Source organism: Triturus cristatus, chromosome 5_2, assembly GCF_964204655.1.
Source record: "Triturus cristatus chromosome 5_2, aTriCri1.1, whole genome shotgun sequence".
Taxonomy (NCBI): Eukaryota; Metazoa; Chordata; class Amphibia; order Caudata; family Salamandridae; genus Triturus; species Triturus cristatus.
This window is the reverse complement of record NC_140588.1, coordinates 785,193,802-785,208,865: the sequence shown is the minus strand read 5'-3', so window position 1 is coordinate 785,208,865 and position 15,064 is coordinate 785,193,802. Positions and strand designations below refer to the sequence as shown.

The following is a 15,064-nucleotide window of genomic DNA, read 5'->3' as shown; positions in this document are numbered from 1 at the left end:
ACAGTTGGAAAGAGAGAGAAGGTCAAGAACCAAGACAAGAGAGAGGGACAGGGGTAGAGGGACTGAGGAAGGGACAGTAAAGAGGGAATGACTCTAAGCTCTGCTGGATGAGGGAGATCTCAGTTGACCAGACTGGAACTCACTGAGCTGGGCCTAGAATTGCTGGGCCCAGAATGAGAGGGATCATTGGATCAAAGTAACAGCCATTGAACCAAGCCTGGCACTGCAGTGGTAGTCGGTAGGTAAGAATGTGGAGTCATTTAGATGGACCTGAACTGGCAGTCGGTGGCTGGACAAGGAGTCGCGGGCCTGGTGTCTGTCACTAAGGCTTAGTGGGCCGGTCTGGGTATCAAAAGGCTTAACTAGGGGTTGGTAGGCTGTGATCAGCAAACCTGACATTAGTAAGAGACTTTGGCTGCCCCTGTCCTCTTTGGTTTGCACCCTTTGGTTACCAGGCAAGGTAGCAATGGGTCATAGCTGGCCGGGTGCTCCCTTCTCAACAAGGGCCTGTAGCAAGAGACATATGTGGGGCTGTTCCCTTTTTGGAAAGAGAGACAATCAGTGCCTCCCTCATTTGGGGGAAGGCTACCCTGTCAGCAAGCTTCATTAAATACTGTTGTGAGTTTGGGTGCTAACACATCCAAAAAGCATGCATAAAACTCAATAGACAACCAGTCCATTCCTGGCACCTTGCCCGGTCTTACTATACCAACATTTTCAGAACCCAGGCTCATCCTGGGGCAACCTAGTGGAAATGGCCGCACTAACATTCCCACTAATACTCACAGCATCAGGGCACTCCAGCAGAGAACAGAGCTTATCATAGTACATTCTGAAGAGGTCAATGATTACCTTTTGTGAGTGCATCAAGATGATAGTCTCATCTCAGATACCCAATATGGGGGTTGGAGACCTGTCGGGTTTGATAAGACAAGTTAATAACCTCCAAGCCTTGTTCCCTTCATCACGCACCCTGGCGAAACATTGTTTTTAATCGTAGTCCTTATGATGCTCAAAAAACTCCAAGAGATGTTCTTTCGGCTCCTAGAGCTCGTCCTGGACCCACAGGCCATGCAGGGAGTCCTGCTTAAGTGATTTTAGATGTTTTTCCTTAGTACTAAGGTCCCTGTGCCAATGCGCTCTTATACCAACTGTGCCTGCTATACAATGCCCTATGACCACCACCATGAACACTTCCCATTCGATCAATGGTGTTGAGGCTGCGCCCGGGGAGGAGCGACCTATCCTGCTCCACATCTATAACGGAGTTGAAGTCTCCCTCAACCACTCTAGGGTATTCTTTGAAATCAGCAAGATGAGGGGCCAAGCCATCCACCAACACCATCTGATCCATGTTAGGTGCATACATTTTCACCTATGCAAAATCTTTGTCCTATATACTGCCTCCTACCATAACATATCGCCCTTCTGGATCTATGTGCTGAACGTTGGGCTGAAACGGGATGCTTGGCCTAATCCAGATAACCCCCAAACTGTTCCAAAGAAGAATACCATATATGGTAAACCAAACCCTGCCATCCTTTCTGGAGAGCCTGAACCTCAGAGTTAGATGCGTTTCCTGTAACATTGCAATGTACGCCCATCTCAATATGCGCTCCTGCCTCTTAATATAGGACTATACATTATATCTCTTGTCGGGGCAGTGGAGGCCCCAGACATTCCAAGTCAGTAATTTTAGGCAGCCCTTAGTAGTAAAGGCTATAGTCATCGGGCAAAAATCTGGTGCTCACCCGGCCTACCCCACACCCTGTGAGACATCCAACCCGGCAACAAGAACAGAAAACAACAAAAATATGTGTACAACAACCCTCAACAAACCCTTCTCAAGACTGAGCGCCAGCTGTACCCCTCCCAAACTATGGCAGAACTTGCATAATAGTGCACTACCAGAGCAGGCCGAACCCATCTCACTCCAGAAAGCGCTGGTGAGGTGGGGGAAGTCCAGTGCATTCTTTGGGAGCCCACACCTGATACATCTCTTCCCAGGCCACTCCAAAGACTCCAGAAAACCCAAAGAAAGGACACATTGCCACCCAAGCAAGCAGCTACTTCAACCAAGGATAGCTGATAGGCATTTCTGTCTGAGGAGGTCATCGGCCGAGCCCAGAGTCATCACAGGTAAGACCCGATTACTGTCTGAATGTTCCATGCTCTGGGATTCAGGCATGACTCTTCACTCAACTCTCCTGTCTGGTCCATGGTAGCCTCAGCATTTCTTAATGCCACAGTGGCAACGACTGCCACCGCCTGCTTCATCCCATTTTGTACCTGCAGCGGGTCAGGTGGATTCCCGTACGTCACTTTGATTGCATACTCTTACGTTTTGGCGGCCTGGTGGGGGGATCGCTCGGGCCCTCCAGGCCACCCATCATATCTGTCCACCCAGTCCCACACCTCACCTGAATTAGTGGAACATGCAGCCTTCCTATCCACATTCTCTTAATCACGTCCTATCTTTGAACTGCATCAGTGAAATCAGGGAATATGGATACTTATCTGTTTTTTTATGGTGTAGGATCCCGCCACTCATGCCTGCTGCAATATATAATCAATTTTCAAGAAACAATATCATTGAGGACCCTTCAATCTTTTCAGGTAAACCCACTAAGCAAATGCTGTTGTGCCAAGCGCATCCCTCCTAGTCCTCCACCCTGGAACCCAACTCTTGCACCATGTCCTTCATGTCTGTGTGGTGTTGTTTGAAGGTGGACGCCTCAAGGGCTAGATAAGCTACTGCTGCATCCACCTTTAGCATGCATTCGTCCTTTATCTTATGGTCATTGTGAAGTAGGTCTAGATCAACTGTTAGGGTATCTATTTTACTCTCCAGTATATCACGGATGAAGCCAATGGCAGCCTAGATGGTGTCCAGTTTGACAGAGTCTGGGGAGGCAGCCGCAGAGGTGGGGGGGGAGGGTATGCATCCCTCAGGTAGCTTGCAAAGCCCAGCCACGGGTCCAGCTGCACCCTCCTCCGGGTACCGCTGGTCCCTGCCAATTGTGTGGGTGGCATTCGGTTTCCTAGGCAATAATGAGGGGCAGAGAGTATCAGACGAGGCAGGGCAAGCCCCTACAGCCGGCAGGGGAGCCTTAGTCAATTGTGTGAGCCCTGTAAGGAGCTCTGGTGTCAGGACAACCTATGCCCATCAGCAAGCCCCCAGGTGGCCACAGGTCTAATGCCCCAAACCCCGTGGTGCTTGATCAGGCTGTGTACTGCTCCATCGCTGCCAGGCCCCATGTCAATATGTAATGTCATAAACTGTACTACAGATACAGAGCTGGAGCCATTATCCAGAAAAATATTAGAGAAATAAAAGCATGCACATCTATTACAGCAATAGGCTCTACATTCTATGAGAACCACTAGGGCATAGGTTAACACAAAGTTAATGAGGTCAAATTATCTTAGTGTTAAGCTCTGAAAGCAAGGATACTTAGATTGCTGTTAATGTACAAGACCCACTCAAGTGCCACACTTACTTGGCAAAGTTCCATCAATGATGCTTGCAAAAAAAGGCACAGACAAAAAAAAAAGATTACAATTAAGTCTTACAGTCATACATTTTGTCATCTATACCAGCACAAAAATGGCATGTGAATGGCACATTGCTCGGAGCAGAAAGGTGTAAAACACGTATATGAAAAGCGAAGTAAATAAATTTGAAAAGGTGTTAGACCCACATAAAAAACATCAAGAGGCATGAGGGTTTCCGAAATGACTGAATCCAACAAAGTCTTGTTGTGCTGTTAGGGTGTCTATCTCCTGAATACCTCATAGAGCCACTAATGCTAAGTCAGCATTTCAACCCAGAAATTTTAATTCAAGTGTCATCATCCAGACTGTAAGCATCTCAGGGCTATATCTCGGATGCTTTGAAGAAAGCAGGGGATGTATCATCATGGTGCCAAAAAGTATTTGGAGAGGTTCTGTGACTTCAATTTCAATTAACAGTAATCAAGGGTGCCTACGTACGAAGAATTGTATGGTGGATAGCTAGGGAATTTGAAGAGAAAAACATTAAGACATTTGTTGTGGGTCCTCTTCAAAGTAGTAAAGAGAGAGTACAGTATGCTCATAGGCAAGGGATTAACTCGACATTTGTACTGGTAGGTGTCCTGGAAACTGCGACAGACTGATGGTTGCCTGTCGAGTAACACGTACCAAAGCTTATTTAAACTTTGTAGCCCCTGATTCTTAGACATATTAACTGTTGGGCAATCCCTGAGCTATGAATCATGTCTCATAAGTGTACCATAATACACACAAAAGGTGATGAGAGGAATGCTAGCAAATAGTCTAACCACTGGCAGTTGCTCGGGGTAGCATTCCAGCCAATCGTTTTTCACCCACTGTGCCACTCGAGACAATGTCCTGCCCTATGCAAATCAGTACAGACCCTGCTCCTCATGGGAACAGTTCATCCCAAACTGTGAGGTGAAGCCCACTTGACATGGGACTATAGGCAAGTGTGTTTGTCTGTGTACATGGATATATACCGGTATACTTATTTGATGAGAGAAGCTGAGGCCCAGCATAATGGTGATCTTTGCACATTGTGTCCATAATTAATATATTGGAGGCCACCTGTGTTATAATGGTGACCCTAACATATTGTGGCCCTCCTTGATTTAAAGGTGCCTCTGGTCTACTGTGACACACTCCTGGCATAATAAATGCCTTTGGATATTGGTATCCTTGACATTGTAGAGTTGAATTTGGCATATGTTGGGGTATACAAAAAACGTGCTGTACGGAATGCTTTAATGAATCTCAGCCACTGGTAATTACTCATGCCACATCCCAATACATCGTTACTTTGCACACAACACCACCTCAGTTTGGACCCAGCCATATGCAATCAGGTGGGAACTGGCTCCAATAGGAATAGTCAAACCTGAACAGCCAGGCCAGGCCAACCTGAACAGGAACACAAGCAAACCAAGCCTGGTTTCACCCACCTGTGGCTAATCAGTCAGGTGCATATTGGTTCCTGTGGCACACTGAACATGGGACCCACGTCTGGGCATGTGCATCATACTCGGGGCCTCGCACTGAAGTATACAAAAAAGTAATGGGTGGAATGCTTGAATCTCAATATCTGGTAATTACTCAGTGCCACATCCCTATACATCTTTATTTTGCACACCATGCCACCTTAATTAGGACCCATGCATATATAAATCTGTCTTAAGTCTGCTTCAATAATAATAGTCCTGCTCAAACTACCAGGCCAGGTCCTCCCAGAACAGATACACAAGCAAACCAAGACTATTTGCCCTGATTGGAGTTCATCAGTTAGGTGCAGTTTGGTTCCAGTGGCACAGTGAGCATGGGATCCACTTCTGGCCATACCCATCGCACTTAGGTTGTCACACTGAAGTATACCAAAAAGTGATGGTTGGAACGCTTGAATTAATATCAGCCTTTAGTAATTTCTCAGAGCCACATCCCAAACCATGACAGCTCAGGTTGGATTGTTCCTAATGGAGCAGGGTCAGGACTGAATTGCATATGACTGGACCCCAACTGAGGCGGATTGGTGTGCAAGATACAGGTGGACCTGAATTCTATCCATCACGTTTTTGTATACTTCTGGTATATATTGTGGCATATTTTCTTGAAGTAAAGATGGCCCACCGTTGACATGATTGTGGCACAGGCACATCGTGGCCCACCTAGTCATAATGTATGCCCACCCCAGGCATAATGTTGACTCCTTTTGACATTTAGGGGTCCAACCCCTGGTTTTATACTGGCCCGTGCATATGGTAGTCCTAATCTACAGTGCAGATGTGGTAGTAACTTTGATCTTTAATGATTGCAGGAAATTTGAGGATGATGGCCATGTCACAAACCTGATACTTCTTGACCCATCAGCAGCATTGAACCGCTTCACTCATAGCATTTTCCTACAACAGTTGCCTGCAAATTAGAGATAGAACGCAAAGTGAGTTGAGCCTTTTCCGATAGTCAGACGATAGACTTGGCTCATCTCACTTACCCACAAAGTCAGTACCAGGGTGTATACCATAGGGGTCTTTTCTATCCTCTCTGCTTAACCAATATTTAAATGGCACATCTGCTCCTGAATTAAACGTGTCCATTTACATGTATGTAAATAATACTCAGATTTTGTGGAGCATCAAAAATGAATAGGACCTTTATTAGATTTGTGCCCCAGGGCTTTGGAGGCAACACATTGGTGGTTGAATTCACTAATCCTCAAGTAAGAGATTCTGTTTACTACAAAATGTCTCTTCTATTGTGGAACCCTCCTGTCTGGCCACTCATCTATGGGAACATGTTGTGTTACTTCAGCAATAATCAGAAACCTTAAAAAAGAAGCAATCGAAGGAATGCTTGCATTAATCCCAGACACTGATGATTGCTCGACCTGCACCCAAGTACATAATTGTTTGCCCTTCGTGACACTATAAACAAGTCCAGGCAAATAAAAATCAGTCTATAGTCAGGAGCAGTTCAGTTCACATTGCACATCCAGGCCCTCTCCTGACTGAAACACGAGTAACTCCAGATTGGTTTCGGTTTCCTTGTTCCCATTTGAGCCGAACTATGGCTGATCTGCAGTGGTTAGTTAGTATCTGCCTGAAGTTTGAGGGAGGAGGGAAAAATGTACTCTAATGTATCCCAGGTGATTGCCAGTTGCTGAGACCCACATTCCAGCCATCACATTGTGTTTTCATTAGTGCGACAACCTACGTGTGGCCAGAATTGGTTAATGTAGGTTCCATGCTCACCATGGTAAAGGACTCGAGCTATATCTCCCTGATGAGGCATAATAATGCCAGACCTGGCCTTGGGTTACACGTGTTCCTGTTTGAACGGGACTTGGCCTGGCAGTTTGGACTGGACTGTTCCAACTGAAACAAGACCAAGGCTGATTTGCATATATCTCGTAACTGTGTAAAGTGGCATAGTGAGCTAAAACGAGTCACGGGAATGTGGCACCAAGCAATGGTCAGAAGCTGAGACTTTTGCAAGCATTCCACTCATTACCTCTGTGTTTATTTGAAGCCTTAATGTTGTAAAGGTCCCCAATGTTTATAAGCCCCCCTAAACTTCTGCCATAACTTTAATATGTTTTTCCAATCCCAGGATCCTATTGCCATTGTTCTTAATTTCTCTCGTAAGTTCTTGGTCACCAATGCATTCATGCAGTCTCAACTTGATTTCTGTAATCGTATTTATCAACCTAAAAAAGCCATGCATAGGCTGCAACATATTTAGAATTCCACTGCTAAAGTGCTGTTAGGCCTGAAATAGTTTGAATCATTTCTGGAATGTTTAAAAATGACTTTGAAGATTGTGGTCTTTAAAACTACCTGTATGATACATCATATTTTCTATTCCCCTTTCCCCCTTTTTAGGTTTCGCCTGCACAGCACTTGTGCTGTGCTTGTGAAATCTATTGTATTAAATATATCTTAAAAGGGACTTACATTGCACCTTCATGTTGTATTGATCCTTGGGCTTTTCACTTTACTTTTCCTTGTTTCAATTGGTAGTAGGTGTTCTATCTCCTGTTCTTCTGTGTCTGTTTCTCTTATCAGTTTCCCATCTGCAAAGTACTGTGCTCATCCGCTTTGGTGGAACTTCATTAAAGCGTCTCAAGCACTGATCGTGAAACAAATTAAAAACAAGAGCCACACCCTTGCTTTAAAGTTACAGCCCTGCCCCGGTGCGGTGGGCTCAGCGCGCTGCTATTATCTCCCTGAGATCCTTAGCGCCTTGTATACCTTCTCCACGCTCTGGAGAAAGCAGGCACTACTTAGTGCCCTGGAGCCCAAGCAGGGACTCCCTTGAGTGGGCTCATCCTCGCATGCCCTCCGCCCTCCCCCGGGGCACGGCAGGCATCCACCTCAGTACTTGCTCCTCTTCCCTCCTCACGGATGCTTTCTCTGTCGTCGTTTGTTTCCTTGCCTCATTGTTCTAGTAAGAGCAACTCCTACAGTTCTTGCAAGCAGAGGGACTGCTTTCTGTTCATTTATTTCCAATGTGTGCAGACATGTCCAGCATGAATAGTAAAACACATCAGGTGCCCTATTAAAAGCCAGAGGTGAGCGCCTGCCTCCTTCGTCCGTTCTGCAATCCCTGGGCGGGAACCTTGGCCACGCGGCTACATCGGAGTAGCACATCTTTCAGTTATTAAGTGGGGTTATTGAGTCTATCATAGCATGTGGATACCCGCATTGTATGTTGATGCTACCACTGGAAGTACAAACGCGTTCAGCATGAACAGCACAACACATCAGGTGCCCTATTACACGCTCGAGGTGTGCGCCTGTCTCCGGCCGTCCCTTCTGCAATCCCTGGGCGGGAACCCTGGCTACTCTGCCTAATCCGATGAGCACATCTTTCAGGTACTTAGTGAGGTTATTGTATCTATCACAGCACGTGGGGACACGCATTGTGTGTCGGCTCAATCACTAGAAGTAGTACAATCACCAGAAACATAATGTCCTCATATAGCCATCCATTATATTTAGAAAGGGTCAATTAGCGCAAAGTGTGTATCATCCAGCATTTCTCCCAAAAGAAAACGACTTCCCGGTGAAATAGTAATTTACGAGGCAATGTTAACCCCCTCCTCAGTCAGCCAAATACATTTACTCCGAAAATACATTTTTCTATCAAACATATACAAGTCAATATATCAAAATCATCAGCTAGCTAAGTCATGCAATTCAGCAAGACCGGAGTAAAATGCCATCACACACCCTTGTGCACTCACACATCCTGTACACCCACACAATTCTAATTCTGCACTGAACATACATAAATCACCATGCTAGAGGCACTTTCACCATGCACCCAGACACTTATAAGCATTCATTCATGCACCACTCACCCTGCACAGAGAGCACTCACACCATTCACCCTGCACTCGTACACTGCTCCCACACGTCCTATTATTAACCCAATAGGCGACACCTAATTAATTTACCAATGCTTGTTCTACCCAGCAGTTACAGCTCTATAACAATCTTGCACTGTCTATTGCATCTTCTCACTGCTGATTCTCCCCGTCATTGAACTACATGGGGTAAAAATAATGTGTCGTCCCAGGGTGTTACTGTAGGGAACTCGCTCCCCAACAAACTGAGGAAAGGAACTAACATCAGTTTTCAAGGAATGAAAACCTTTTTCTAGAGCCTGACGATCTGCAAGTTCAGTGAGTAACAGCTCTTGACCCCATGATCGCAAGATTGTTCTTACGTGAGGGATAACTTTGTTGTCCATGGCCTTGGCTTGAGAGATCGATGAAACTTTAAATGTCCCATTCTGCCAATTGCAGTTCACAGTCACATCACATGACTGAGCACCTACCTGAAAGGAACACGAATGAAAGATAAAAGAAGGTGGCAGGCCGAATTGCCTAATTTTAGGAAGCCAAGTCAAAGGTCATAGCCAGAAAATATGAACCGTCTGTAATCCAATAGATTTTTAACCATGTCTAAGGAAACTGTGCTAAACATTTCCTTGTGAGTGAACCTCCCAGCAACGATGAGGATGGTTGGGATTACCTGACAAACCATGAATGTATTGTAATGTTCAAGAGTGCCCCGTCAGAAACGACTGTAAAACAAATGACTTTTGGACTATTTGTTTTAAAGTTTCCTCATAAAATACATCATTCTGCACCAAATATGTCCTAGTAGAGAATTTCTCAAACTTTCCTGAGGAAAATTTGAGCTCTCTTCATTGTCTTGGAGTAATTTATGGTATTGTAGATGGTTAATTACTCCATAATAGTTTCAAAGTTCAGCAACTACCACTGTGTTTATTTTAATACTTATCCCTTACTTAAATCCTTATCCTAACCCAAATGTTATTCTCCACTCTAACTCTAATCCTAAACAGTGTTTTATCCAAGTCTAAAGCAAACTCTAAACCTGCCCATGAGCCTAAAACAAGTCCTAGCTCTAGCCAAAAGCCTAAACCTAAATGTATACCTAACGGAAAATTGAGCTGAATGCCAAGCCTAACCCATCTCTTAGTCTGACCCTACTTTTACCCCTATACCTTACCATAATACCTTAACATGTTCCTAGACAGTTTTGATGACGTGATGTCTTTGTTATGGTATGCTTTTGTAGCAGACTGTTGTGAGAGTGTTCCGAATGCACATAACTTTGTAGTGACTTTATGGAGACCTTTCTATATATTAATTGTTTTACTATTTAGATTGTGATCCTCAATGATTCTACTTTTGCAGGTTTTGGTTTCTATAATTTCCAACTCAAAGTGGGAAATGGGAACCACAAAAAAGGAGAAATCTTGATCATTTATAATTCTCATAATTTTGACTGTACACCTGCTCCTTCTTTCCTTCGGAGTTGTTCATCTTACATAGCCAGCCATGAAAACATTTCTGTTTTTAATCTATTTAAATATTACTTTCAAAGATAAACAGTTGAACTATTTGCATAAACCAACTTTAAATGTATAATGTACAGTAGTTCATTTACCGTATGTTTTCCATTCCTTGGCTATTGTTGATTAAATGTACAGGGCTGTAATTCATAAAGGGCACCTGTTGAACAAAGCTGCATAAACATATCCCGTGCCCTACTCTATGAGCGTCCACTACTGGAGCTATAATTGAAAACATTTGGCCTGGTGCAAAAAATAGGGAAACCCGTTTGTACAATTGTTGGTACTTCGCGATACTGAATACGGCAAATGGATTTGGGTCAGTCCATCGTATCAGAAAATTTTAGCACCAAGTCAAGCCCTGAAGAGGACAGTGAAACCACGTGTAACCCCTCACAAATAAACAATTTTAAATGAGTAATGAGAATTGCGTTTGTGGCATGTTTGTCCTGGCTCTTTGTAAATACTGTTTGCTTCAATCCATGTTACACAAGTATCAGTAATGGTGTACATTGATTTTCCCTGTTCTTTTCTGTACTTGTGCAACGTTTCTGTAATACTTGCCATGGTGTAGCCTAGTAGTAAGGGAGTGTCTTTAATTGAGTGGGACTGTTCCATATACAAATGAACTAAACTCTGTCTGTCATCAAATGAAGGCCAGGGCAGAAGAGTGCATACAAACAACAGAGGCGGGAAATGCTTTGTCTATATTTAGGCTTAAGGTGAGAGTTGTGGCAGCGCACAGGCCCATTTGACTTACAACTGGTGTATACCTAAAACTGACCCAATTGTTTAATCTTGTGAGATTAATTTATCTTTGATGTGTATAATTATAGAAGGCTGTGATTATTCTACTTCACCAATAACTTTCTTTCCTCTTTGTTTTTCAGAGTTAACCTTTGACCTGGATGTGGATGATATCTCTTTTAATAAGCATCTGCTTAATACACACATGAAAGATGGTGTTCCAGTAAAGAACTTAGCCTCAGGAAATCGTCCAGAAAGTGCTGCAGCTGTCAATCTGATTGGTTGTTTAAGTCTTTCTATGCAGGTTTTTCATATTTTCTATCACTGACTGATGTAAAACGTGCAGGACATTGAGAATGTGACATTTTAATTTATATGAAAATATAACAAGTAACGGTTATTTAAAAATTATACTGTATGATACTGATGTTTTTTTAAGTTCAGCTGATTTCTTGGAGGAAAAGGAGTGAACAGAGAACATGAGCGTTATTATAAATTGTGTTTTTTAAGAGTTTATGAATACTTTAAATGATAAAATAAAATTATTTTCATATCAGCATAAGTTGTTCATTGGTATAAGCAGGAATATATTCAGCATTGCATGCATGAAATGGTACAATTTCACTTGTACATAAAAGGAATAAAATGTAATTGGCATTCTACATTGGCTTGTATTATGTATTATGTTACATATTTTTATGCAATTAATTTCCCATTAAACAATGTTTCTTTACCAATGTATGGTTGTACAGCTTAGTTGTATTCCTATCTCGAGTTGCCCAGCGCAGCCACCTGTCTGGGTTCTAATTGGCTTATGTTAAAACATGTGTTCTCCCTTTCTATGGAATGTCGCATTTGCCAATCCACTCCTTTGCTTCTCTTTTTAACCAATACCAATTGCACGCCAATTATGTGCAGGAGTTGGTCTCTATCATATCTATCATTCTCCCTAACATGTGTTATGCAGAATGCAACCAGTGCACACAACATAAAACACATTTGGAAGCCCGCTGAAACATCAGGGTCCCAGGGAATGTATGGCAACAGACGTAGGTTTCAAGACATGCCTCAGGGAACCAACCGTTTGTGAATTGCCATATGCGACAAAACACCGCAGAGTAAATTTATCAAATGGCAACAAGGATTTACTAGTAAAAGATCAGCTTTTTGTGATTACCGTGCACTCTTATATTAAGGCTTTCGGGTGGGTAAGTATTACTCTCACAAATGGCTGTGTGAATCTTGCTCTTGGGGTTCTTTTTCAGGACCATGACATTGTTTGTAGGAAAACTACACAAAATATAAGAGAGAAATTCTGCAAACATTTGAACAACAAGATTTTTGCAATTTAAGTAATCTCTAAATTGAGATCATTTAAATTGCGATTGCATTTAAGGAATATCAAATTGAGATTCCTTAAATACAGTGCATTAAAGTAAAAAAAATTGCGATTTCGCTAATAGGGGGAGAAAATTACCATGAAGTTGAACTTCATGGTAATTTGCAAAAACTTTGAAAAATGCACTAAAGGGCATTTTTCAAAGTTCCATTTTACACACACACATACCCTTGGGGCATGTGTGTGTGCAAGATGGACTCATATGCAGATTCCAGGGGTGCAACAGAGTGTCCTTGACACACTGGCACCCTTGAAATTGAATGAGCAATTTGCGATTCTCTAATTGAGATTTTCTTCCCATTCGGCCCATAGGAATGAATTGGGAGGTATTCCTTAATTGCGACTCGCAATTTGCGACTCGCAATTAAGGAATGTTTAGAAATCGCTATTTTTTAAGCGATTTCTACATGCATAGCCTTTTGCTATTCCTTATTAGCGAATCCTTATTTTTCGCTAATAAGAAATCGCAAATGGCATTGTTGATGCATGTGCCAGTTACTTCCTTAGTATTACATTTTTATTGTTAAATTAATTTTATTACGAGCAGATATCAATAACACGTACTAAAAACAAGTAAGCTCGTGGTTGTCTCGTGGGCTTTGGGTAACTTCTGGAAAACAAAAGAAAAACACATATTTAATTAGCTGGAAAGGATGCTGGAAATGTGGAAATTGACTGTCAATGTTTGAATAGGAAGCAAATAAAAAGTATGTGACTTGATTTACCTAAAAAAAATCTAATTACCATATTGTTCTGTAATATCTTATAGCTTAAATTTCCAAGCAGACGTGCAAGATTGCCACTTATTGTGGATGCTTTATTTAACGTGCCAGAGCAGGATAACATGTCAACCACAAACACCACTGAAGAGATCAGTCTTCTTCAGTATATAAGACATAAGAATGGTTGGTCGTTTATAGAGACCAACGTGGAGGAACTTTTTATAAGGTAAACGAGTCATTGTGTGTCGTAGCGGCGTGGATAAATACACGTAACACATCCAAAATGAAGTGGAGGCAGTCACATCAGGGGTTAGGTTGCAGGAACATGCTGGCCAGTTACCACTTAATTTTGAAGTATAATTTAGAAGAAGGTTATTGAGTAAAAAGCACTCTTTCAGTATTGCCCTTAGGTAAGATGTTGGTGACACTACACAGTTATGATTTTAATTACCGGTATTTCCCTGCAAGTCAGAATGATGGCTTATGTGTCATATTTTATTCACAATCCGTGCAAATATAGAGGCCCATATACAAAGCCTTTTCCATGCTGTGAATAATGCATGAGAAAGTCAACAACATTTCATTCAGAATTATACAGTCCTAATGTACCGAGGCAGGGTAGGAGTATTTTTGCGTACAGAGATATCACTTACAAGTGCAGACAATGTGCAGGAAATGCACATTGTTTCCGAGGTTAGAAATAACACATAGGCCTCTATTACAACTTCCTCATAAATTCTGATTCAGTCAGTCCCAGGAGTAATCAGCCGAACTGTGGTCATGGGTTGTACAGGAAATCCTGCAGCTTTGAATTTTCTGAGTTAGTTTCTACATGGAAAAGAGAAGTCGAAGGAGAAAAAGCATGCCACAATCAGCGCGCAACCACCGGTAACAGCAGCTGTTCCCTATTCCACCCACTAAAACTCTTAATGGTGGGCTAAATACCGTACCGTGGGGTAACAGTAATCTGAGTGTGGTATTACCAATGCGCATTTCCCACATATGGTGTAATAAGGGTTCTAGTGAGTAAACCCAGGCAAGTGCTCCATGACATGAGGTGAACACCTAAGGGGTTATACATTTATTGGTATTCACAAAGTGACGTATACATGATTGTGGTTTCGACTTGAACACTACGTAATATCATTGAGATAGTTAAAAATTCCAATGGCAAACTTCTCTTTACAGTCTCCCCTACTGAAATCCAAATCAATTTCTACCATACTAGTTCCCAAACTGAAACCCACTTCATCATTAGGAGATGCAAAAAGTCCATTGCAAATCACGCTCTTCCAGTCAACACGAGTTTCGGTCAAGATCACATAGCTGCTAGGAGCTTCTTCTGGGTTCGTATGTAAATCAAAATGTATTGCAAATTCAACAACAATCAACATTGTTCCAGTAATCAACATAGTAAAGAGATAATAGAGTCCTCATATCTAGAACCTCAGACAACGATGTCTGGGGAGCAGTCTGCTCATCATGTGTTTCTGGAACTCCACGTCTATGTACTCTGGAGAAAGATGATTGAGATATATATCACCACGCCCTCCGGTTGGATTTATTATGAGCCTCATCGCATTTGGTGCTCTTCTGCACAGCTGAAACAGTGCTGCCTGCTCCTGAATCCTGCTAAAGGGTCCTCAGCATGCAGTCAATTGTGGTTGCTCCCTTATGCTCAGTGTCAGCTGTTAGCTTCAGGAGTATATATTGTCTCTTTGTAACTTGCACGTGAGAGAAGCATCTTTATTCCATGCACTGCTCCATCTGTCCATGTTCC

General features: G+C 42.7%; 1 protein-coding gene across 1 annotated transcript in view; it reads left to right on the top strand.

Annotated features, from left to right (window-relative positions):
* Positions 1-11,808, top strand: part of GPC3 (glypican 3) — a 3,264,744-nt gene extending 3,252,936 nt beyond the window's left edge. The window contains exon 8 of the mRNA XM_085606673.1: positions 11,307-11,808. Coding sequence (XP_085462799.1) covers positions 11,307-11,491 — 185 coding nt within the window. The 3' untranslated portion in view covers positions 11,492-11,808. The remainder of the gene's footprint in view (positions 1-11,306) is intronic.
* Positions 11,809-15,064: the final 3,256 nt, after the last annotated feature.